General features: G+C 35.9%; 1 protein-coding gene across 1 annotated transcript in view; it reads left to right on the top strand.

Moving 5' to 3' along the window:
• The window catches only part of LOC149135359 (uncharacterized), a 210,931-nt gene extending 187,034 nt beyond the window's left edge, over nucleotides 1–23,897 (top strand). Inside the window, exon 2 of the mRNA XM_089354396.1 lies at nucleotides 21,851–23,897. Within this exon, the coding sequence (XP_089210522.1) occupies nucleotides 21,851–22,657 (807 nt within the window). The 3' untranslated portion in view covers nucleotides 22,658–23,897. The remainder of the gene's footprint in view (nucleotides 1–21,850) is intronic.
• Nucleotides 23,898–24,706: the final 809 nt, after the last annotated feature.

Genomic DNA, 24,706 nt, shown 5'->3' with positions numbered 1-24,706 from the left:
ACGGATTGTGAAATTTGTAAAATTGCTTTGCTCCAATGGTTGAACATCTGTCATGTTTACAGAGTCTGTGGTCTCGAATTCAACTGGTAGCCTTCGACTTTTTCTCTTCCAAAGGATCTTAACCCAATGATTATATGTTATTATCTACAGCTTTATCTACTTCGAATTCCACCGTTAAAACGAATTATTGCACGTATCTCGAAGTTTCTTTGTTCTTATGACGTAAAATACTTATATCGACAATTAGATATTTGAAAATATTTTAGTAGCTAGAAGCAGGACTTAAAATAATAAAAAAGATGCCCGCTGTGCGTTCTGTTATTTCTATAAATCTTTTCCTTGGAGGCTTATTAGATTTTCATATTAATTTTTTTTTTCTTTTCGAATGACAGGTATTATGTATTTGATTGAAAATGAAGGAAAGGGAATATATAAACTACTTAAAGACCATCTGCTTGCTGAAGATGGAGTTCTATTTTGATTATCGATTAGTATTACTGGGTCACTTAGGGGTTCATACCAAAACCGTCAGTGACCAATTTTTATGTTGAACACACGTTTATTATCAAAGCTAATTTTCAGCTAATATTAATCCTTTTGGTTTTGTTATGACTGCAGGACGTAGTCTTTGCCTATTTCCCTCTCCAATAAATCATCTTTTATTTATTTATTTTATTTATTTTTGGCAATGCAGATCTGATTAGTTTATGCTCTAAAAAAGAAAACATTGAAAGCCGATTGAAGTTTAATCTTAAAAACATTTTGTTATTAAAATAAATAGCTAAATAACTAAATATAAACCAGAAAGAATGAACACGTGAAAAACATCGTAGAAAACAACATTAATCGCAAGAACAGGAAACTGTTCAGTTTTATAGATATTTCATTCAAGGGATTTCAAATATATATTTGAATTTATTTATTTAAATATTTCATATATTGACGGAATAGTTCAATAACTGTTCAATACCTAATTATTGATTCGTTGGAACATGGCTGCATCTTCATGTATTTGATTTGTTATTGCCGCTTTTATAGGAAATAAGCAACAGGAAACTTGATTAGAATTCGATCTCTGGTCACAGGCGTTCCAGACATAACCATTCAGACATTTTAATGGGTTGTGTATCAACGACTGTGTGTTAAGAAGCTTGCTTCCAAACCACATGGTGCTGAGTTCTGTTCCGTTGCGTTACATCTCAGGCAAGAGTCGCCTCGGGCCGACCAAGGCTTTATGAGTGGATTTAGTTGACGGAAACTGAAAGAAGCCGGTCGCATATATATATATATATATATATATATATATATATATATATATATATATATATATATATATATATATATATATACATACATACATACATACATACATACATACATACATACATACATATAGAAGCTGCGATGGGTGAATTGTTGCCATTTTTATTTTTACATTCACGCATGCGCATTCTTTGTTTTTGATTTCGTTGAGTACACAATATAGTAGGGTCAGTTGGGCATCATCTGTAAGACAAAACGACACCATGACGCAATTCATTCTACCAGGAATTTGGAAATGACATGCAGTACTGCTTGGAATTCGCACCGGAAGCTCCAATACGAACAGATGGTGAACACGCAGAACAACTGTTGGCTTGCCGTACCCACAAAACATGTAACCGGAGTGATAAAAATCAAACATCTAGTCAACATCATGGTGTTTCGAGTGATCACTAGTAATGGCGACGTTATGCCGCCATTCAACTTCCTACACCGCCTCAGACCTAACACGGAGGCCTACATCAAGTACCTGGAGGAGGTAGTGCGCCCTGGGTCAAGAGGGTGGCTGCTGGAAGACTCTATGTCTGGCAACAGGACTCTGCACCATGCCTCACAAGCAAGAGAACTCAATCAAGGCTGTCAGACAATTTCTACGACCACATCACCCCTAATATCTGGCCACCTAACTCCCTAGACTGCAACCCTCTTGATTATTATGTGTAGGGTACAGTTGAGCGAGAGACCAACAAAACTCCTTGTAACACCAAAGATGAACTGAAGGCAAGGGTTATGACAGCAATCACTGTCCTCCAGAAAAGTTGCAGGTCTTTCCGAAGTGGTCTGGAGGCCGTAATTAAAGTCAATGACAATTTTATTGAATAAATTTATTCTTTAGTATTTCAAATTTTTTTTATGTAACTTTGGTAAATATATCTATTAAGATGAGATGTCAGTGTTATTTTCATTTTTGTGTAATTTAGATGACAATATATTCACCACACCATGTATATATATATGTGTGTGTGTGTGTGTGTGTGTGTGTGTGTGTGTGTGTGTGTGTGTGTGTGTGTGTGTGTGTATTGCATTATTATATATTCTTATCCGAAAATTGGATTGTGTCGCACTAATGAGAGAGGAGTGCGCAATACATGTTGTAGAGTATATGGCTAATTGAACCGAATGTTTATCTCACGACTCGAGTATGATGCCACCGCCCACACAGTCGACAACAATGAGTGTGTTTATGAAGCTAATTAATCTGTGACTGAGGCTGACAATGGTAAAGGAGTCCTAGCATTCTCTGTTCGACTAAACTCTACAAGCATATTAGATCACTCGACCGAGGTTGCCTGAGATGCATGCAGGGCAACGAAACAATTCTTCAGCCCTTACCCTATATCTGAATATTGCTGACATGTAGAGTTATATCGAACCGCTGCAACTGCATCTAGAACGATCCTGGTTCTCAATCGAATCCATAATCAGCATTTTTAATCTCCCATTTGATAGATTATAGTTTTAAAGATTAGGTTTTTTTCTTATAAAGCCGTATTTCTTTAACTTATATCATTACTGCATTGTTATTTTCTATATTTCGTACAATTTGACTCTTTTTCAACTGATGTGATTTTCCTTATCTTCTATCCGCTGCCTTTTTCCAACCATGTTTTGTACCTAATTACTTCATTATCAAAAGAAAACGTTTTGTTCCTTTTAATCTGTTCCTTGATGCGATTTTAAAATATACTCGTGTTTTTATTGAGTATTTTCTAAGTTCTACCGTAATTATCTTATTTCTCTCTTTATATGGATTCTAACTGCCATTTAGTTTGAGATAATTACATCCTGTCGAGATCTGACTTACATTACTGTATTCCAAATTCTATCTTAAGATTCCTTATTTTCATGCTTTTTCTGTTTAATCTTGTATCACTTAATTTCCAATTTGACGGTTAACTTCATTCGAAATGTTCTCGTTTGTTCTGTTAGATTTCGTATATCTGTATAATTGTGCTGCCAGGGATTTAGTACGGGGTACACCATGTTGATAAACATTTCAACAGTAAACGTATTGTAAGCACCGCTCCAAGACAATAGTTAATATCTTACAGTTCATTTTAAGGCGGTGAGCTGGCAGAATCGTTAGCACGTCGGACGAAATGCTCAGCGGTATTTCATCTGTCTGTACGTTCTGGGTTCAAATTCTGCCGAGGTCAACTTTGCCTTTCATCTTTTCGGGGGTCGATAAATTAAGTACCAGTTGAACACTGGGTCGATGTAATTGACTAGCACCCTCCCACAAAATTCCTGGTCTTGTACCAAAATTCTAAATCTAAAACCGATACCTTACCATTATTGTTGAGATCGGAGCACATTGTGCGTTTGGTACTGAAACATTTATCAAAGATGGTGAATCTGGGCTCGTTTGCTGCACCTTGTATAATTTTAGTGTATTCTACACAAACCATTCCTCGATATAATTTCTTTGATTTACCAATCCCTTATAGCACCAAACCGTAAAGGACGTACTAGCTTCAATTTGTTCTACTAAATCCTTCAAGACGATGATCCAGCAAGGCCCAAGTCCTGAGACTGAAACAAGCAAAATGTAGATGTTTTGTGGGTGAAAGAAAAATACAACTTAAAGCATTTTCTACTTCCAGTACATATATATATATAGTCAATTAAAAAAAAAAAACAGAGAAAAAGAAAAAAAAACAAACGTGGGGACGTAGCACAAGCAATGTATTAGTACGACGCTCGGAGAAAGAAGAGAGTAATTTGTTTTGCGTTTCGAACTTAACTCTTCTTCAGAAACAGGAAAAACAGGAAAGTCCAAAGGGAAACAAGGAAGAAAGAGGGAAAAATCGCCAAAAGTCCACGTGAGGCTACATTTATAAGTTGTTAAATTGTTAATAAGCCACTCATATTATTTATAGTTTTCACTTTTGCTGTTTCTGAAATCAGCGTATGATTTCAACGGTTTTCTTATAAGTTGACAAGGCAAATTGAGTTTAAACCTAGGTACAGTAAGAGCCACTGATGAGAATTAAGATGCTCTGCATCAAAATTCGAAATCACTGGTGATGTGGGTATGTCTGCAAAGGGAGTTTATCTCCCTTGTCAGTCATTAAGTTAGTGCTCTTATGGCTATTGAGTCGATTTGACGCTTATTTCTAGCAATGCCGATACCACTTAGTACTCGCTGTCACGTTAGTGACGTCTATAAAGTTGCCTTTGGGTTGTTAAATTTCTAATAAGCCACTCATATATATATATATATATATATATATATATATATATATATATATATATATATATATATATATATATATATATATATATACATATTTCTCAACCGTATAGTTCCACGATCAGTTCCACTGTGTGGCATCTTGGTCAAATGTCTTCTGCTATATTCTCGGGCCGACCAAAGCCTTGTAAGGAGTGTTGGTTGACGGAAACTGAAAGAAACCCGTTATATATGTGTGTGCGCGCGTGTGTGCGCGCGTGTGTGCGCGCGTGTGTGCGTGTGTGTATGTGTGCACGCGCGCGGGGGGGGGGGAATCGTATCCTCTTACAATTGAGAACCGGTGTTGTGATGTTTACAAGCCCATAATATAGCGGCTCGGCAAGAGAGACCGATATAAAAATAACCGATACAAATAAGTAGGGTCGATTGGTTCGACTAAAATTCTTCAAGGTGTTACTCCAGCATGGCCGCAGTTTCATGACTGAAAAAGCAATAGATAAATGATAAAAAGATATATCTCTAGGGAATCAAAACAGCCACTTTAATCTCGAGTCGAATGCTTCACAAATATATTCTTTCTAAAAATATACGATAGCCTTGCTTTCTACAGTTAACAAATCCGCATAAATCACTACTTTCTTTCATAAAACCCCAATAGAAACCACGTTTCTTTCGCTAAATCTTCAGTTTTATATTATCTTTCTCTTCTATATCTTCACTTTCAGTTTTCTTTTGCCTTCTCTTCCTTTTTTTTTTTTGTTTGAAGTTTGAAGGCATGTTCCAAATTCTAAATATTTTCTTTTCCTTAGAACATATCGTATATTTTGCATTTTTCAAATCTTAGTCATTTTATTTTTCATCCCTATCATTTTTCCCCCCTGCAAGAAAACTGGAATAATCTGTTCATCTATTCACAAATATGAATTTTTAAAATATATAACTCTACAAAGATTCCCTGCAATGCTTATCAAAACTATTTTGATCTTCACCCGAAATGATGTAATCACGGTAAACGAGATTTTGTATCGCTTGGGCGTTATTCCTATTTTTATATCTATTTTCGTCTTACATTTTAGCTTACAATTCCCTTCTTCAATCTATGCTACATTTACCTGCCTGCATACCTGCCTACCTACCTACCTACCTGCCTACCTACCTACCTACCTACCTACCTACCTACCTGCCTGCCTGCCTACATACCTACCTACATAGATACATACATACATACATACATACATACATACGTATGTACGTACATACACACTTACAGACAGACAGACCGATGGTCATTAGCACATAGTCATAGATTGATAGATAGATAGATATATAAATGCGTACATGTATGCGTGTGTGCCTGTGTATATATGTTGTATGTACAACATATATCCATATAATATAAACATAAATATATATACATACCTACATATACATACACACACACATACGCACACACACACACACACACATATATATATATATATATATATATATATATATATATATATATATATATATATATGCATATAGTAAAGTTTATTTGGCAACAGAATGTGGCAGTCCTATACAGGACGATGTTACTGCTGTTTAGCCCCAGGAAAACATCTTTTCCAGCTGGCTACCGACACACTTTATGTCCTTATAACATGAGCAAGGTAATTTATCGCTCTCATCTCTAGCCTTCGTGATACTCACTCACAGACCTACACTCACACACACACACACACACACACACACACACACACTCACTCACACACACACTCACACACACCTGCATGGCAATGGGAAGGTAATTATCGAGCTCTGTCCTAGAACGGTACTTTATCGACCCTCAGGGATAGGATGGCCAAGTTGAGCTCGGTGCGATTTGATCACAGAACTACACCCAGTACTGTAATATATGGCATAACGCACCCTGGAGATTCTGTTATACCTTTGTCATTGGGTTTATATTTGTCTTCGAATGTGAGTAACCATCCTGTAAACCGATCCTTCGACCTACTTAACCTCCCTATATGAAATCACTTCAAATATATTTTACTTTCTGAGAATCTAGAAACTTCGAGAGAACTAAAATAATTCTTTTTTAACGATGGAACTCGAAGTGAGAACAGTTATATATAAAAACATGTAAACATTGGGTTTAAAACCCTTTTAGAAAGAAAAGAAAAGCAAAGCAAAGGTTTTCCATCTCACTCGAACCCACATCTATAATCGTCATTTAAAAAAATTTTTTTTTGCTTGAGCCCCTCCGCGGTTATCCTCCATTCCCATCTCCCCCATGTCTTTACACCGTACTAATATGATATCGAGACACGCCGTCTACATCACATATATTATAATGAACATGTTTACCAATCATCTGAGCATCTACTCAATAAATATGTTTTGTTTCTCGTCTATTTTCGGACTCTTCCTGAATAATTTCAACTGATTTCTGGTCACTACAAATTTTTTCTGTTAAATTCATTAAATCGTGAATTAATGTTTTATTATATTTTATTTTAATTTAGTTTTCTATCAAACGATTTCTTTTATCTGCAAAAATTTCTAATTTATTTGCGATTATTTTATTATTTTTTATATTATAAAATTATTTTTTTATTAGTTTTATTCCGTCTCTACTTAGAGGATATACATTTTTTTGTTTCTTAATTTTTGGAATAACCTTTCAAACGATTCTCACATCTCTCCTATGACATTTTCAATTTTCAAATGATTTCTTTAAATAATTCCTTGTTTTGATCCTACTGAATCGAAAAATATAAAGCAAGGAACACACACACAAACAGACACTCACACACACTCAGACATACACATACACACACATACGCACGCACACTCAGAACAATATATTTAACACTATATATATGTGTGTGTGTGTGTGTGTGTGTGTGTGTTTGTGTGTATGAGTACAATCACAATTTTAATTCTGTTTACGTCACATTGCTTCTGTAAATGTGCACGTATGTAGATGTGTATGATGTATGTATATATATATATGTATATGTGTGTATGTTGTAGTAATAGGTACCTGAAAGCAATGTTGCGAATAAACAAACATTTAGCTCATATAAAGACAGAGAAAGAGTCAGTGTCTCGTTGCCATGCGACTGGATGAACAAGATGACCAAAAGTTTACGAAGCAAAATAAGTACTTTAGGTTGGATGTACGCATCATAACACCCATATTAAAAACAACAGCAGCAACAACATTAATCTTTTCTACTAGAGGCACAAGGCCTCAAATTTGTTGGGAGGGGAGTAGTCGATTACATCGATCCCAGTGTTTCACTGGTACTTAATTTATCGACCTCGAAAGGATGAAAGGCAAAGTAGACCTCGACAGAATTTGAACTCGGATCGTAGTGTCGGGCGAAATACCGCTGAACAATTCGTCCAGCGCGCTAACGATTCTGGCTGCTAACCGCCTTGGCAACAACAATAATAATGATTTCATTTAAGTATTAATTCTAGGGTGTGCCCTTTTAAGCTCACCTACGGGTCACAGCCATCTGGTGAGTGTTTTATCATACACGTGTCTGAGAAATCCGCGAAGAGCTGTTGAGATTTTATAATTGCAAACGAGAAGAAAGGAGTAAAGAAGTCTTTGTATTACATCAATTTATTATTGTTTCACCGCAATTCGATCTCATCTATCTTGCTATATTACAGCAAGATAAGCTGCAGTTCGTATGAAACAATTGTAAACTGGTGTAATAACATGACTTTTGCTGTTCTTGTTTGTAATTAGATATGTGTGTGTGTGTGTGTGTGTGTGTGTGTGTGTGTGTGTGTGTGTGTGTGTGTGTATCATAAGAAGGAACTGTCTTTCGTGTCAGTTCGCAGCGTCTGGCTTTCAGACCCCTGCTGCTGAAGAGTAGATAACTATTCCGAGGAGCACGCATCCAACAGTCTGGTTAGGCGGAGCTATGAGCTGTCTCGGTGTATTTACACCCATTTGTCCATAGCGAAATGTCTCCATGACAAATTACAGTGAATTGCTTCCTTACAGATTCGAAGAAGGATATTTGAATTGGTTATAAGTTGTATCCCTCCACATCACTACCTACCGGTGTCACCCCATGTGTGTGTGTGTGTGTGTGTGTGTGTGTGTGTGTGTGTAATTCCTTTCTCAAAAGCATTGAACTTCATATTTGAGTTTCCGATAAACCTATAAGATGTTACTCAGGCTCTCATCTATGAATCCATTACATCTTATGGTAAAAACAACTGTAAGCAAATGAAGTTTATAAGATAGTCGCTTATTCCCTTGTCACCTCAATATATATCGAGGTACGCCTCTTGTGTCTCGGAGATAATTATAATGTTTTAATTTGTCAGCTGTATCTAATATTAAGTTGTCCGGAAAGTTCTGAGCGTTTTTAAGCTAAATATTTTAACGCCTCATTGAACACACCTGAAACGTAACATAGTTAAAATCTCGGCATTGCTTGAAGTGGTAGTTCATCTCTCCTTTGTTCCTAACTAAAAATAGATTCATCTTTCATTCCGGTTACCCTTTATTGACATTTGAAATGGATCAGCAAAAATATCATATTCGCATTTAAAAAAAAAAAGGAGAAAATGCTGCAAAGACTTACAAAAACATTTGGGAAGATTTTGGTGATGACGCGGTAGCTGAATCAAATGTTCAAAGGTGGTTTGAAAAATTTCAAGCTGGAGAGTTTAGCTTGGAAGATGACAGTCGCAGTGGAAGACCTTCAAAATTGGATAAAGAAATTTTGAAAGCAAAAGTTGAAGGAAACTCAAATATCACGACTAGAGAACTTGCAGAGGAGCTGGAAGTTTCTAAATTACGGCCCATGAACACCTAGTAAAGCTAGGATACATTTCTCGCTATATTGTATGGGTCCCTCACAAAATCTCAGAAAAGAACTGCTTGGACCGGTGTTCCGTTTGTGATATGCTTTTGAAATGGAATGAAAGCATACCCTTTTTGAAGCAACTTGTGAGTGGAGATGAAAAATGGATTATGTACGAAAAAGTAGTGCGAAAAAGATCCTGGAGTTTGCGTAAGGAACTCCCCCACTCCAAACGGCAACGAAAGACGAATATCCATGCCCAAAAAGTTGTGCTTTGTGTTTGGTGCGATCATAAGGACATTATTTATTATGAGCTTCTCCACAAAACCAGATCATTAACTCTGATGTGTACTGTCGTCAGCTGACTAATTTGAACCAAAAAATATCAAAGAAATGAGGCCGGAGATTGCCAACAGGAAAGGGTTAGTGTTCCAAGAAGACAATGCCCACACACATGTATCTTTCGCTACCCAAAGTTACATGGACTTGGCAGGGTTTTCTTATTCCATCCACAATGTTCTCCTGATACAGCGCCATCCGATTGCCACTGGTTTTTGTCTCTACAGAACTCATTGCAATGAAAAACATTTAACGATTTAGATAGAGTCAAAATGCATCTGGATAACTTTTTTTTTCAAAACCAGTCAAATATTACGTTGATAGAATATTTAAATTGCCTGATAGATGAGCAAAAGTCATTAATAATAATAGAAAGTATTTCATTAAATAAAATTTATGAAAAGGTCAATTATTTATATCCCTTTTTGCATATTCAAAAACGCTCAGAACTTTCCGGACAACCAAATAGTTAGCACATGTGTGATAATGTTCACTTTTGATTATTTTTTCGTATATTATCTGCGTTATATACATGATATGCATATGCAATCGTACACACATGCACATGTAAACATGTATGTATATATATATATATATATATATATATATATATATATATATATATATATATATATATATTGTATGTGTGTCTGTGTATGTATGTATGTATATATATGTATGTGTATATGTGCGTAAATATATATATGTGTGCGTGTGTGTGTTGTGTGTATGTGTATACAAATACACATTCCCTGTTCATATTTAAATATATGGATACACACGCGCACGCACATCGGCGTGGATGTGAGGTAAGAAGCTTGCTTCCCAACCAAATGGTTCCGAGTTCAGTCCCAATCTCAAGTCGACCAGACATGTGTGTAGATTTGGTTGGCGGAAACTGAAAGAAGTATATCGTATACATATGTAGATCTATGTATGTGTGTGTTTGTGTCTGTGCTTGTCCCCTTCCACAACGGGTGTTGACAACCGGTGTTGGTTTGTTTAGAATAAGTAGCATGCTTTAAAAATGTAATGGGGGTCGATTCGTTCGGCAAAAAAAGTTTCAAGCTTTTTCCCCAGCATGGTCGCAGTCTAATGACTGAAGCATGCAAAAAATAAAAGGATAAAATTAGTTTGCTTTCGCTGTAACTAGCATCAGACACAAGTGCATAATATTCCTTTGCTGCACATTATGTGATATGCATATTTTGCACAATTTACACATTTTGCACATAACTCAGATAATACCTGATCAAAAGAAACACAAATGAAAATTATCAGGCATTCACTGACTACTACTTACGCCTGACAAATTCAAACATTCTTCTTACCACCCAGGCCCGCCAGACACACCTAGATCTTATCCATGACACCTACAGATATGATAACAAACAACTGAAAATAATTATTAGTTGCCTCCGGTTCGAGCACACCCTAATTTTGACGATATTCAAAATTATTATAATTTCTCTTATTTACTGTCAAATGCCATGATCGTTTCAACTGATGTTTATTTTCTTGAATAACTTTATTAGGTAAGGAAGGGCGGACCCCGTGGCCCTTTTTCTTGTCTTTTTTGATTGGTTGTGAGAATGCCAGATAATCCAGTCCTCCGCAGACTAAATATAAGCCAGAACTGATTCCTCGTAACGGAGCAGGTTCTAGTAAAGGCTGTCTATTTCTTGTTGGCGTCTCAACATCTAGTGATGTTTTGTTTCACCTGTGAAAAGAAACAATCCATCCGACAGGCTTCCATATAGTTTCTGTCCAACGGAAACTGAAAGAAGCCTATCGCATGTATACTTTTCTCGCTGTATTGCGTGTTCGTTTCCTTTTTGCATCTGTTATTCTATTATTGATCTTCTATAAAAATGGAGCTATTTGCTGCTTTTTCTTTACAATGAGAAGAAACATTGCAGAACTGTTATTTGAATGAGTTATATCTATTTATCATCAGAAGAGATACATCTACACCGTTGGATGCTCCTGAACCAGTTGTTAAGTATCCCACCCGTGAGAGATCGATGCTAGATGTACTGAAACAATTGTAGTGATTTTGATGAATTCTTGTATATTCCATCTTCCGTTTTTATTTTACCATACATGTATGTGCGTGTGTTTGTGTGTGTGTGAGCGTGTGTGTGTGTGTGTGTGTGTGAGCGTGTGTGTGTGTGAGTGTGTGTGAGTGTGTGTGAGTGTGTGTGCGTATGTGCGCATGGGTGTGTGTGTCTGTGTGTCTGTGTCTATGCTTTATCCTCAACTACGGCTTGACAACTGGCATTGCTGTTTGCGTCGCCGCAACTTAGTGGTTCGGCAAAAGAGAACGATAGAATAAGTACAAGGCTTCAAAATATCATAAAGTACTGGGATCGATTCATTCGACTGAAAATTCTTCAAGGTGGTGCCCCAGCATGATCGCAGCCTAATAACTGAAACTAGTAAAAAATAAGTAATGAAATGAAAAAGACATTTCGTTTGCATTTAAGGTTTTTTCGATTAATTTTTTTTTTTAATACAGTTTGCGGTAAATTGATTGACCACCAGGGGTGAAAGAATCCGAAATGTTTGACACTTAACCACTTTTTTTATTTTATTTTATTTGTGAAAGAGAACATATTGGGGCGATGTCTTTTTGAACGCAAGATTTGCGAACGAAAAAAGAAGAAAGTAGGGGTATGAGAGAGATGTGGGAAGAGATGGGGAAAAGCAATTGAGAAGTGGTGTGAGTAGTGAGTGATATGAACGAAGGGCGAGGAAGTAAACATTGAGAACAAAGTGGTCGAAAGGGTAAAGTACGGATGGCGATGTAAAGTAAAGATGAATGGAGAAAGTGGTGCTTAGACATTAACAGCCAAGGACTTGCTAACAGTTACACGAAAGGGAGAAATGGGATGAAGAGGATGCGGATCGGAATTGAGATCCATACGGAGTGGTCGAGATGTGTGGTTAGTATCTAAACTAAGGAGCCAGTGGGGTTGGATGGCCAGAAAAGGTTAATAGTATTGTGAAGGGAAATGTGGAAGAGAGCAGTTTGCTTTAACTATACTCCAAGAGTCTGTACTTTTAGAAGAAGGAAGTCTTCGATGTGACGTTCGAATCCTTGTGCAGAACTGACAATGATTTTAAATGCATGTTCCTTATTTCTTTATTGCCCACAAGGGGATAAACATAGAGGGGACAACGAAGGACAGACAAAGGTATTAAGTCGATTATATCGACCCCAGTACTCAAGTGGTACTTAATTTATCGACCCCGAAAGGATGAAAGACAAAGTCGACCTCGGCGGAATTTGAACTCAGAACGTAACGGCAGGCGAAATACCGCTAAGCATTTCGCCCGGTGTGCTAATGTTTCTGCCAGCTCGCCGCCTTTTAAATGCATGTTTCTAATAAGCTTTGAAACGGAAATCATTTGATTTGTTTTGGGCACTGGTTTAATTTGGAAGAAGGAACTGAGAACATTTCCTTCGAGAAAACTTCGAGATGGGTGCGGCCAATACGGTTGATATCTCTATATTTTTGCAGTTTCGTTTCGTCTCCATGTCATGTTTATGATACTGTTACCGAACAACTGTAGTCTCTCTCTTATGTGAAACAATGTGTTCATCTCATAAGTTTACATCGGTTTGGCTTATAATTAAAGAGATTTATACATATATAAAACGAGCTTCTTTCAGTTTCCGTCCACCAAAGCCACTCACAAAACTTTGGCAGGCTCGGGGCTATAGTAGAAGACACTTGCCCAAGGTGTCACGGAATGGGACTGAACCCGGAACCATGTGGTCGGAAAACAAACTTCTTACAACACAGTCATGCATCTCACATTTCCTGGCTTTCTCTTCATCCTCACCTCCTCCTCACTTTCACTTCACTCTGTCCTTTTCCTTTTTTCTCGCCCCTTTCCTTTTTTCTCGTCCCTCCCTAATTCTTCTATCCCTCTGACTCTACCTCTCTATCTTCTCTCTCCACGTTACCGGTGTTCGGCCAAGCCTGACCTTTCTTTCTTGGTTCGACTACCATCCGTGCAACATCTATATTTCTCGCTATATTCCACACACGCCAGCTAAATCTAATTCGTCTTTAGTCGAAAGTCACCTGTTGTTAATGTCCTTTATTTGCATTTGAATTTGTGTACCATTTCTCCGTTTTTTTCGTCCTTGCTTTCGTATACGTTCGTTGCTTTCTTCCAAGGAATCTATTGCTCTTAGCTTAGTTTTTCTTTGGAGCTGGCCAGATTGGAGCAACCTCACGTATAACCAGCTGAAATTGCAAAGATAATCTGGAACTCGACTGAAGAAAACTCCGAATGACCGTGCTTTGTTTTCTTTGTATCGCCTGTCTGGATCTTTTGTTCTCCCTTTTTTGTATCAGCTAACTGTCTGGATGTTTTGCGTTCTTGTCCCATTTTTGGTATTCCTTTATATATATATATATATATATATATATATATATATATATATCATATGCCTATATATAAGTGTACTCAGAAAATTCTATTTACCAGATTTCCTAAAACTTATTTTTATTCCCATAAAAAGTAATTAACGTTCCATTACTGAAATCTAATATTATCGCTTCAAAGATACTTAAAACATTGTTGTTAAACACGACTCGCTTTTCATATTTTCTTCTCGATTAGCGCTTACTGCTCTAAAGCGATTAGGATGAAAAGAAAAAAAAAACAAACGAAATGTAACAAAACGAAACGAAATGAAGAAGAAACAATCAACCAAGTCAAAAACAACCGTTAAATTTTACTAATAAGCATGATTTTAAATATTCTGTGTAAAATAATGTGTTATATTTTTTATCTTCTGTTCTTCACTTCTTGCAACGTGGTATTGGTTTTCTTTTTATATATATCTATCATATTATTTATTTACTTCTTTATAGTTCCGGCTTAATTATTTCGTATCTCCAGGGCTGTTTGTTGTTATCTGAGCTATTTCTGATATAACTCTTTCGTTCTTAGTTGTTTATTGTTACTCAACGCTTCTCCTAACCGCCATAGATTTCACTACTATTACATCTACTACTGCTACCACAACCATTACTACTACTACTACTACTACTACCACAACCACTACTACTACTACTACTACTACTAACACTACTACTACTGCTGCTGCTGCTGCTACTACTACTACTACCACAACCACTACTACTACTGCTACTACTACTACTACTACTACTACCACAACCACTACTACTACTCCTACTACTACTACTACTACTACTACTACCACAACCACTACTACTACTGCTACTACTACTACTCCTACTACTACTACTAACACTACTACTCCTACTACTACTAACACCACTACTACTGCTGTTGCTGCTGCTACTACTACTACTACTACTACTACTGCTGCTACTGCTGCTACCACTACTCCTACTCCTACTACTACTGCTGCTACCACTACTACTACTACTACTACTACTACAAATAATAATAATAATTATTATTATGATAATAATAACAATAATACTGCTGCTGCTGTTGCAGCTACCACCACTAGTACCACTTATACTATCACCGCTGTGCTCACCACTAATACTACGACTATTATCACCACCACCATTACTACTACTACTGGTGGTAGTGGTGGTGCTGTTGTAGCTGCTGTTGCTACAGCTGTTATCGGTGCTGCTGCTGCTACCACTTCCAAGACTGGATTTATTCCTGAAGGAAAGCATGAATATCACATCACACCACCTCTCCACTCCACCCCCCCCCCCACACCCGTCTCATGAAGACGTATCACAAAAACAGAACATCCATCATTGATGCGATTAGACAAGGCACCTCGAGACTACGAAGCAAGGTTCACCTCAAAGTACTGCACCCGAACACATACATACACATACGAGCGCTCGCACACACACACACACTTACACATACACACGCGCGCGCACGCACACACATACACATACAAACAAACATAGGTGAAATACGTGACTGTGTGGTAAGAAGTCTGCTTCCCAGCAACATGGTTCCGGGTTCAGTTCAACGGCATGGTATTTTAGGCAAGTGTCTTCCACATAACTCCAGGTCAAACAAAGTCTAGTAAATTGATTTGGTAGACAGACAGAAGACCGTCGCATATATACATAATTTAGCGTTTCTGCAAAAAAGAAGATACAATAAGTACAATCTCAAAAAGAAAAAAACTGGGTCAAGTCATTCAGCAAGAAATTCTTCAAGGTGCTGCCCCACTATGCCCAGTTTAAAGGAGTCTAATGCGGGTCTTGTATGAGCATGTATATGTTAAATAAAATGAGACAACAAAGTCAAAGCTGTGTAGAATTTTCAGGACATTTATAAAGAGAAAGTTAGTCTTACAGCTGTTTCTGGGATGTTAGGGATATCCCTTCATCAGAGATGATGTGAGGTGGTTAAATAGAGGAAAATAACACTCTACTATTTCCCTCTATTTAACCATCTCATATCGTCTCTGATGAAGGGATATTCCTAATATCCCAGAAACAGCTGCAAGACTAACTTTCTCTTTATAAATGTGCTTATCACTGAAAAATAAACGTGTTCAAAGTTGAAAGCTACCAGAATAAACAAACTTGTAACTCGTTGGCAAAAATGTGTTGATTGTAATGGTACTTACTTTGATGCTTAAAATTTCGGTATTGTTGAAATATTTTGTGATGAATTTCATGTTTCGAAACGTTGCTTACTTTTTTACTCTGATAATTTATAGAGATGAGTATCACGTTATTAACAGTGGAGCCACATTCAAAAACAACATAAATAGTGTAATATAAATGTTTTCTTTTCATCCATCATCATTATTAATAAAAAACAATAATAATAATAATACATGTAGTTCCTCTGCTTCTCTTTCAAACATTCAATTTTAAAAAGAATTGTTTGATGAAGTGTAGCTCTATTGCTTTTCGGAATTTTGGATAATCTTTTGATCATTTGTAAAAGGGAAAGATTTTGAAATTTCCTTCACCACATATTTCTACATGCTTCCTGTTGTCGTATCTGTTGCCTGTCGATTCCTGCGCGTTGGCAGAGGGAATTGGTTGTTTCGCCAATGTAATTTTCCTTGCAGTTGGGGCAAGTAATACAGTATATGAAATTCTGGGTCTTTCAGTTCATATCCGCATTTATTCTGAACGTGAATACACTCTTGAATTTTAGAGGGGGGGGAAGTTTCTAAGTATTTAAAGTTGTTGTTGTTGCATGTTCCACATATGCTATCTCTATATTCTTAAACGGATAATTCTGATTCATCTTCTGATGTGAAAGTTGCTCATGTGAGGTGTTTTTTGAGATTTTATGGTTGGTGTCTACTGTTTCGTAAGGGGCTTTTATCAATCAGGTCTTTCATTTTGGAGCTTTGTAGAAGCATAGATAGGGTTGATTTTATGGCGTGAAAGATGTTGGCAACCCCAGGATTATGCGTGTTAATGTAGGAACTCGTGTGTCCATTAATTTTTCCTTTGGTGTCCTTAGGTGTGTGATGCTCAGATTCACTGCCTTCGTTGCGGACATTTATATCTATCTATCTATCTATCTATCTATCTATCTATCTAAATATCCATCCATCTATCTATCTATTCATCTATCTATCTATTCATCTATATATCTATCTATCTATCTATCTATCTATGCGGAGACCCCCTTCGGTCATGACTGACCACGGGATTGTACCTAGAAAGTTCCCTTCCAAGGCGCAAGTCCGGGCAAGGTTCTTCATGGAAGACCAGCAGTCGTCCATGCATACCAGCCTCCCCTCTCCATGCCACCGATGGAATCCAAGGGAAAGGCAAAGGGGCCGATACAGCTTGGCACCAGTGATGTTGCAACTCATTTCTACAGCTGAATGAACTAGTGCAACGTGAAATAAAGTCTCTTGCTCAAGAACATAATACGCAGCCCTGTCCCGGATTTGAAATCACAACCTCACGGTCGTGAGCTCGACGCTCTAATCACTGAGCCATGCGCCTTCACTATCTCTCTATGTATGTATGTATGTATGTATATATCTATCTATCTATCTCTATATATATATATACATTTATGTACACACACACACACACACATCTGTGTGTGTGTGTGTGTGTGTGTGTGTGTGTACGTGTGTGTCTCAGGTGTGTATGTGTACAAGAGTATTTAGAAATTAGATACGTTTAAAAAGAAGAGAAGAGAAAGAATAAAAGCTAGTCAATTAGCTAACCCTAACATTGGTGATTTCCAAGAATTATTCCCCCCCCCCCAAAGTGTTGAATCGGGGGAATATGTCCATATACTGAATATATTGACAATAATATTCAAGGAATGGTGACCGAGAATTAGTAAATGTTTGCGAATAGCAAAATCTAGAGGAAAGCCAAAGTAATTACAAACAGATATGCGATCTTATCATCGATGTAGATATAAGCGCCATAAAAATGTATGTAACAACTGGGACCAAAATAATGTTCACGCAATTATGATAAATAAATTGCATTTTAGAATCTTTTAACTAATGTTAAAACATTAAAGCTGGTTATTAAAGAAAAGAAATAAAACCTGAAAAAAACTAAATTTAAAATATTATATATATATATATATAATATATATAAAGATAAATATACACACACATATATATATATATTAATATACATGTATATGTAAATATATATATATACTTACATTTATATATATATATACACACATGTCAATATATATATACCTATATTTATATATATATATATATATATATACATACACATATATATATGTGTATATATATATATATATATGCGCATATGTATATATATATACATATGTATATATATGTATTCATATATATATATATATATATATATATATATATATATATATGTACATTTTAGATATGTATTTATATAAATATATATATACATATATATTCATATATATGTATGTAAACACATACATAATGGTGCGCTTTGTTCCTGAACTGTAGCATCGTTCCTCACTTTTTTGCTTGTGTAACAGAATAGTGTGTATGCGCATCTGCGTGCATATGCATTGTTGTGTGTGTGCCCGTGTGTTTGTGTATATGCGTGTATGCATATATATATGTATATGTATATTCTCTCTCTCACATACACATACACACACACATTTACACACACACGTATGTATATATATATATATATATATATATATATATATATATATATATATATATGTGTGTGTGTGTGTGTGTCTGTGTGTGTGTGTACGCACATACACACGTAGTATATTCCGTTATTCCAAGGAAACCAAGCACACATGCATATATGCGCCCGCACGCTCGCACACACACACGTGCGTGCGCGCGCGTGTCTTTGCAGGTAAGCCTACGCGTGTGTGTATTTGTATATGTGTGTTTGCTTAGCTAACTGCTTCAAAATCAATCTTGCTGAATAGTTTTTTTTTTAACTTTTTACTATAAGTCTTTTTTTTTCATCAATATGTAAATATATTGGTTAATGGAATATTTCATTCGATTAGGCATTCACAAGACGTTAATTACACGTCATCGATATTTTCCTGCCGTGGTTCAATGATAAATTTAAGTAGCGATGCTAAACTTATGGAGGCTAGAGAACATGGTTTCGTGTCTTTCTTGAAACTAATTGAATTTATGTCTGAAATCCGTTCGTCCTAACCCATACTCGACATAAATTTCCAGCATCCATATATATAAACACACACGCACACAACCATACATACAAATGTGTGTGTGTGTGTGTGTGTGTGTGTGTGTGTGTGTGTGTGTGTGTGTGTGTGTGTGTGTGTGTTGTGTTAGTCAGAAGGGAGGTTGTGTGTCCGTTTGTTTCCTAACATTTCACTCTATGTCTTTGCCTTTAATCAAGATAGAAGTATTCCGTTTCATTTATATGACCACATACATTCTTCAACCTAACAAAACGCTCATTTTACATGCCATCCACAGGTAGCCATAGTAAGTTGTACCATGGATCTTATTAACAACTTTAAATATAGAACAGGAAAATTCTGAACATAGGTTGCCAATCGTTAATATACTGCTCCAATATTTGAGTATTTTGAACTTGTAAAAGCTCTTCACTGTCCTGGAGAAAATAATGTCGGTTAAAGCAAAAAGGAATTAAGACACCATAGTCAGCTTAAAGCGTTCCCTATTAAACCGACGGGTGCATTTGGAACTCATTAAAACTCTCAGTACCAGATACCAAGAGAGGCAGCTCTGAAATGAATAGAAGCAAAGCTTCGTTTATTGTAAATATTCAATGTTATTTACTGGTTGTACACACTGACCGGTCAGGCAGGAACAAACTCGTGAGAAGATGCACGAAGCTTTCAGGAGCGGTAAAACCATTTCAAATATACTTGGGAGATGTTTAACCTGTAAAAACATTTCACTACTGTTTGTTGTGAAGAAAATATTCCCGCTTAAGACAAAACCAAATATTTTTCATCCAATAATGACTAAGAGTTATGCTTCAATGTCCCAACCGATATTTTTTTATGTTACTCTCACGCTTTATGTATAACTTCATCATATGATCAGTTGTGTAGGCTAAAGTTCCTCAGTTTTTAACAAATACTACTATATGCCCTCCCCTCAACAATGGGGAATAAGTTTTGTCTTCCATGTAGGGCTTCATCGAAATTATCTTTTCAGAACATGTGGGAACCTTCTCCGGTTTTCTTGAAACAGAAATATGTTACTTTCTCCTTACTACATCTTGCTTTTTGACTGAATTTAGTCCATGTATTCAAACCTGTCTTTGGCTTGTAATTCTAGTAGCAGAACCGCTTTAGATATCTTTCTTAATTTTGCACGAGTATGCGCTATTGTTTCGAGTAATCTTATATCTATGTTTGAAGATTTGCATTTAGCAGATATCAAACTATGACTATCTCTGCGAATCAGTCTTCCCGGTTCACAGTGTGAAAACGTTTTACAAGCGCACAAACGAAAAATATGTGCATAGACCGTTTACAAGATGAAATCGAATATATACATACATACATATAGGCGCAAGAGTGGCTGTGTGGTAAGTAGCTTGCTTATCAACCACATGGTTCCGGGTTCAGTCCCACCGCGTGGCACCTTGGGCAAGTGTCTTCTACTATAGCCTCGGGCCGACCAAAGCCTTGTGAGTGGATTTGGTAGACGGAAACTGAAAGAAGCCCGTCGTATATATGTATATATATATATATATATATGTATATGTGTGTGTGTGTGTGTGTGTGTGTGTGTGTTTGTCTCCCTAGCATTGCTTGACAACCGATGCTAGTGTGTTTATGTCTCCGTCACTTAGCGGTTCGGCAAAAGAGACCGATAGAATAAGTACTAGGCTTACAAAGAATAAGTCCCGGGGTCGATTTGCTCGACTAAAGGCGGTGCTCCAGCATGGCCGCAGTCAAATGACTGAAACAAATAAAAGAGTAAAAGAGTAAAAGAGTATACATGCGTACATATATATATATATATATATATATATATATATACCGGAGTAATTTCTAACAAAACTGTCCGATGAACGGGAACGTGAAACACAGAGTAACGGTTTTTTTGTTATATTTCTGCTGCTTTTAAATAAAGTATATATATATATATATATATATATATATATATGTGTGTGTGTGTGTGTGTGTGTGTGTGTGTGTGTGTGTGTGTGTGTGTGTGTGCATGTATGTATATATATATATATATATGTATGTATGTATGTATATACATATATATATACACTTATATATATGCATATATATACACGTATATATATTTATATACACACGTATATATATATATATATATATATATATATATATATATATATATATATATACATATATATATATATACATAAATATATATGTATTTGTACCCCAGTTTCACTTTGATAACATGTGCTGGTCTCTCACTCAATAATAATAATAATAATAATAATAATAATAACATGTTAGCTTCTACCCAGAATTTAAACTAAGTCAACGGTCCCACTTCTTGGGATTTTGATTTTGAATATTTGAGGATTTTTTTCCATTAAATATATAATGTATTATTAATATGGTGTTGATATATCTGTTTATTTTATCCATTAAATTTTTATAATATGTTCTATTCAGAAATATAAATAATTTATATTTATGTGCTTCAAGGCTTCATTATTTATATTAATTATTATTTTTCTTTGTCTTTCAGGGACTTCGTATATCGAAAAGGGAAGCCGAGGTAATCAAGAATTTGAACACTGAAAGTAATGGTCGAAGAGTGAAAAAAGCGGGTCAGAATGAGGGTTCATTGGCCCCGCAAGGCAAGGATTTGAGTAATTCTCGGGAACGTCTGCTGATGTATGCAAAGCGTATGTATGAAACTCGCAATAGTTTGGCTAATAAGGAACCGCATAAAAATGCCGAGAAACAGAAAAAAGACAAACCAGAACCTCTGCTAATCAGAAGCAAAAGACGTAATCTTGATCAACCTGAATCTACCAATCACCTTCTTGCTCGGGAGAAGCGTTTGAGCCCACGAGACCATTCTAAGAACTCAGGACACCACCACAATTCGCACAACAAAAACATGCAACATAAAATGAAAGGCAAAGGAAATTCTCATAATGATGATTTAAGGTTAGCAAAAGACCACCTTTCGGATATTGAGCAAAAACACTCTACTAAGCTGGCATCTTTCAAGAAAAATGGTGAAATGTCCCGCAGATTGAACGGCAAAAAGAATGACCACAAAGGAAAACGAGAGGATAAAAGACATCATAACAACGATCATCACAAGAAAATGAAGGCTTTTAAGAAAATAAACAAGAAGAAACATGATGAGCATAAGGCAGAGCATCATTTTAAAAATGGTCACTCTCACGGTAAGGCGAAGAATTCCAACAAATGGAAGAACCATGACAAGTCTAATTTTCATAAGAACAAAAACAACAAGAAACATCTTTCCCATAAGAAACAGGATCTTACGATAGTTAAGAGGAAAGACATTAAATTCTAAAAGTAAAAATTTAAATCATGGTGTAGTAATCGGTTCCAAATTGTTTGGTCAGTATCTTACTTGTGTGAATTTCCACAGATAGCTACTTTTTTTCAACGTCCATTTGTACTTATATATATATATAAATATACATAAATATATTTCCTATTCGCTCACAGCTTGCCACCAACTGGTTCCTCCTATATTGATCCCCTGCACTTTGTTGTACTTTGCAGTTTTTATGAAGAAATCTCGTTTCATATGAACACTGTGTTGTTTGATTTTCTACAATATGAAGATATTCGCAAATTCATTTTACAAAGACAAAATATAAATATAACAAATATATTAACCAAACGGGAACGGGAATAAACGATAATTGGTTCTCTTTATCTTTTCCTTTACTTTTTTCCTGCTACTTTGATTAGTTTTTTCACACTAAAAACGTGCTGCGCCTTGTGGTTGTTTGCATGTTTTTTTTTTTATTGCATCGTGGTCGGGTCGTCTTCTTGTATGACTTAAAGCATCACGTGGTCATTTTTTTTCTCATCACCTTCGCTCGCTTTTGTCTCTCCTGACAGTTCTCAAGTTAAATCGTCAATGAATTCCTTGCAAAGAATGAAAGAATAAATTTATTCGCAAAATGTAATCATTAAGACTGAACGAAATATTCCTGCATGCATGTATACACATCTACACGCAAGCACACATACACATACGTGAGCACGTCTGCATACATACATACATACATACATACATGCATATACATATATATATATATATATATATATATATATATATATTCATATATATCACATATATTACTGTGTATATATAAGTAGTATGTATATATAAGTACATATATAAGTAGTATATAAGTAGTATATATATATATATATATATATATATATATATATATATATATGTGTGTGTGTGTGTGTGTGTGTGTGTGTGTGTGTGTGTGTGTGTGTGTGTGTGTGTGTGTGTGTGTGTATGTATGTGTATATATATATATATATATATATATATATGCAGATGCACGACAATAAGAACGTGAAAAGTTAAAGAATTTTATGATTGTTAAAATATAAACGAAAACCTTGTTTTTATTAATAATGCTTCTAATTGACTCTTAAACAGTGCAAGCAATATTTGGTGTGATGTTAGTCAGAATTGTATCAATCAGTTGACACTCAAACCTTTGTAGTGGAAATTTGTGTATTAAAATTTTTTGACGGGAATAAAGTCTGTTACCCCATTATTTGAAATTGTGTTGTTTTTAGCAAGGGCAACGTGTGATGTTTTTTTTTGTTTTTTTCTTATTCTGGATATCTGCTTGGTAAGTGGTGAAAAATACTTCTGCATATAGTATAGTGTATCTACTGTCTACTGAAGATGCGTGGCCTAGTGGTTAGGGCTTTCCACTCACGACCGCGTGATCATAGTTTCGATCCTTCAACCTGGTGGTACCCTACCGTTTTGAGCAAAATTCTTCATTTCACGCTGCCCTGCGATCATTTCGACATCTAACGTATGACATGCCGTCCACCTATACAGGCAACGTCGATTTGATGGACGGAGTCAACTACTGCACAGTTCAAAATGTGATTACTATAAACAAATCATGTGATCAGGTTGTTCAGAAAAAAACATGCAGAACCTCCTCTGTCATCCATAATGTACTGCTTTTTTGTTTGTGTTGTATTTGTAAAAGAAAATCCACATTTGTAAGCTATGTTTGAGATTCCTGGTTCTTCAAACCATATCTAAGATTAATCTTAAAGGCAAGCACTGCCATGTATCTTCCGAGATGCTATCAGTGAATGGTGAATGTAAGATTTATAGGCTTTCAGATTCTAGTCTGTATATACCTGTATTTAACGTAGTATCCATACAAATATTTGGAAAGAATACGTTTCTGACATAAAAGAGTATCGTAATTCGCTAGGAATACTGGAATGTGTCTAAATGATATAAATGTTTCAAAGAAGTCTTTGAACATTGCAGATGAAAAGTTAGGAAATAATATGTAAGGTGTGATGTTAGTAAAGGAAAACAAATGAAATATTA

This window comes from Octopus bimaculoides, chromosome 6 (assembly GCF_046866305.1).
Source record: "Octopus bimaculoides isolate indiv1 chromosome 6, ASM4686630v1, whole genome shotgun sequence".
NCBI lineage: Eukaryota > Metazoa > Mollusca > Cephalopoda > Octopoda > Octopodidae > Octopus > Octopus bimaculoides.
This window is presented reverse-complemented; position numbering and strand designations above follow the sequence as displayed.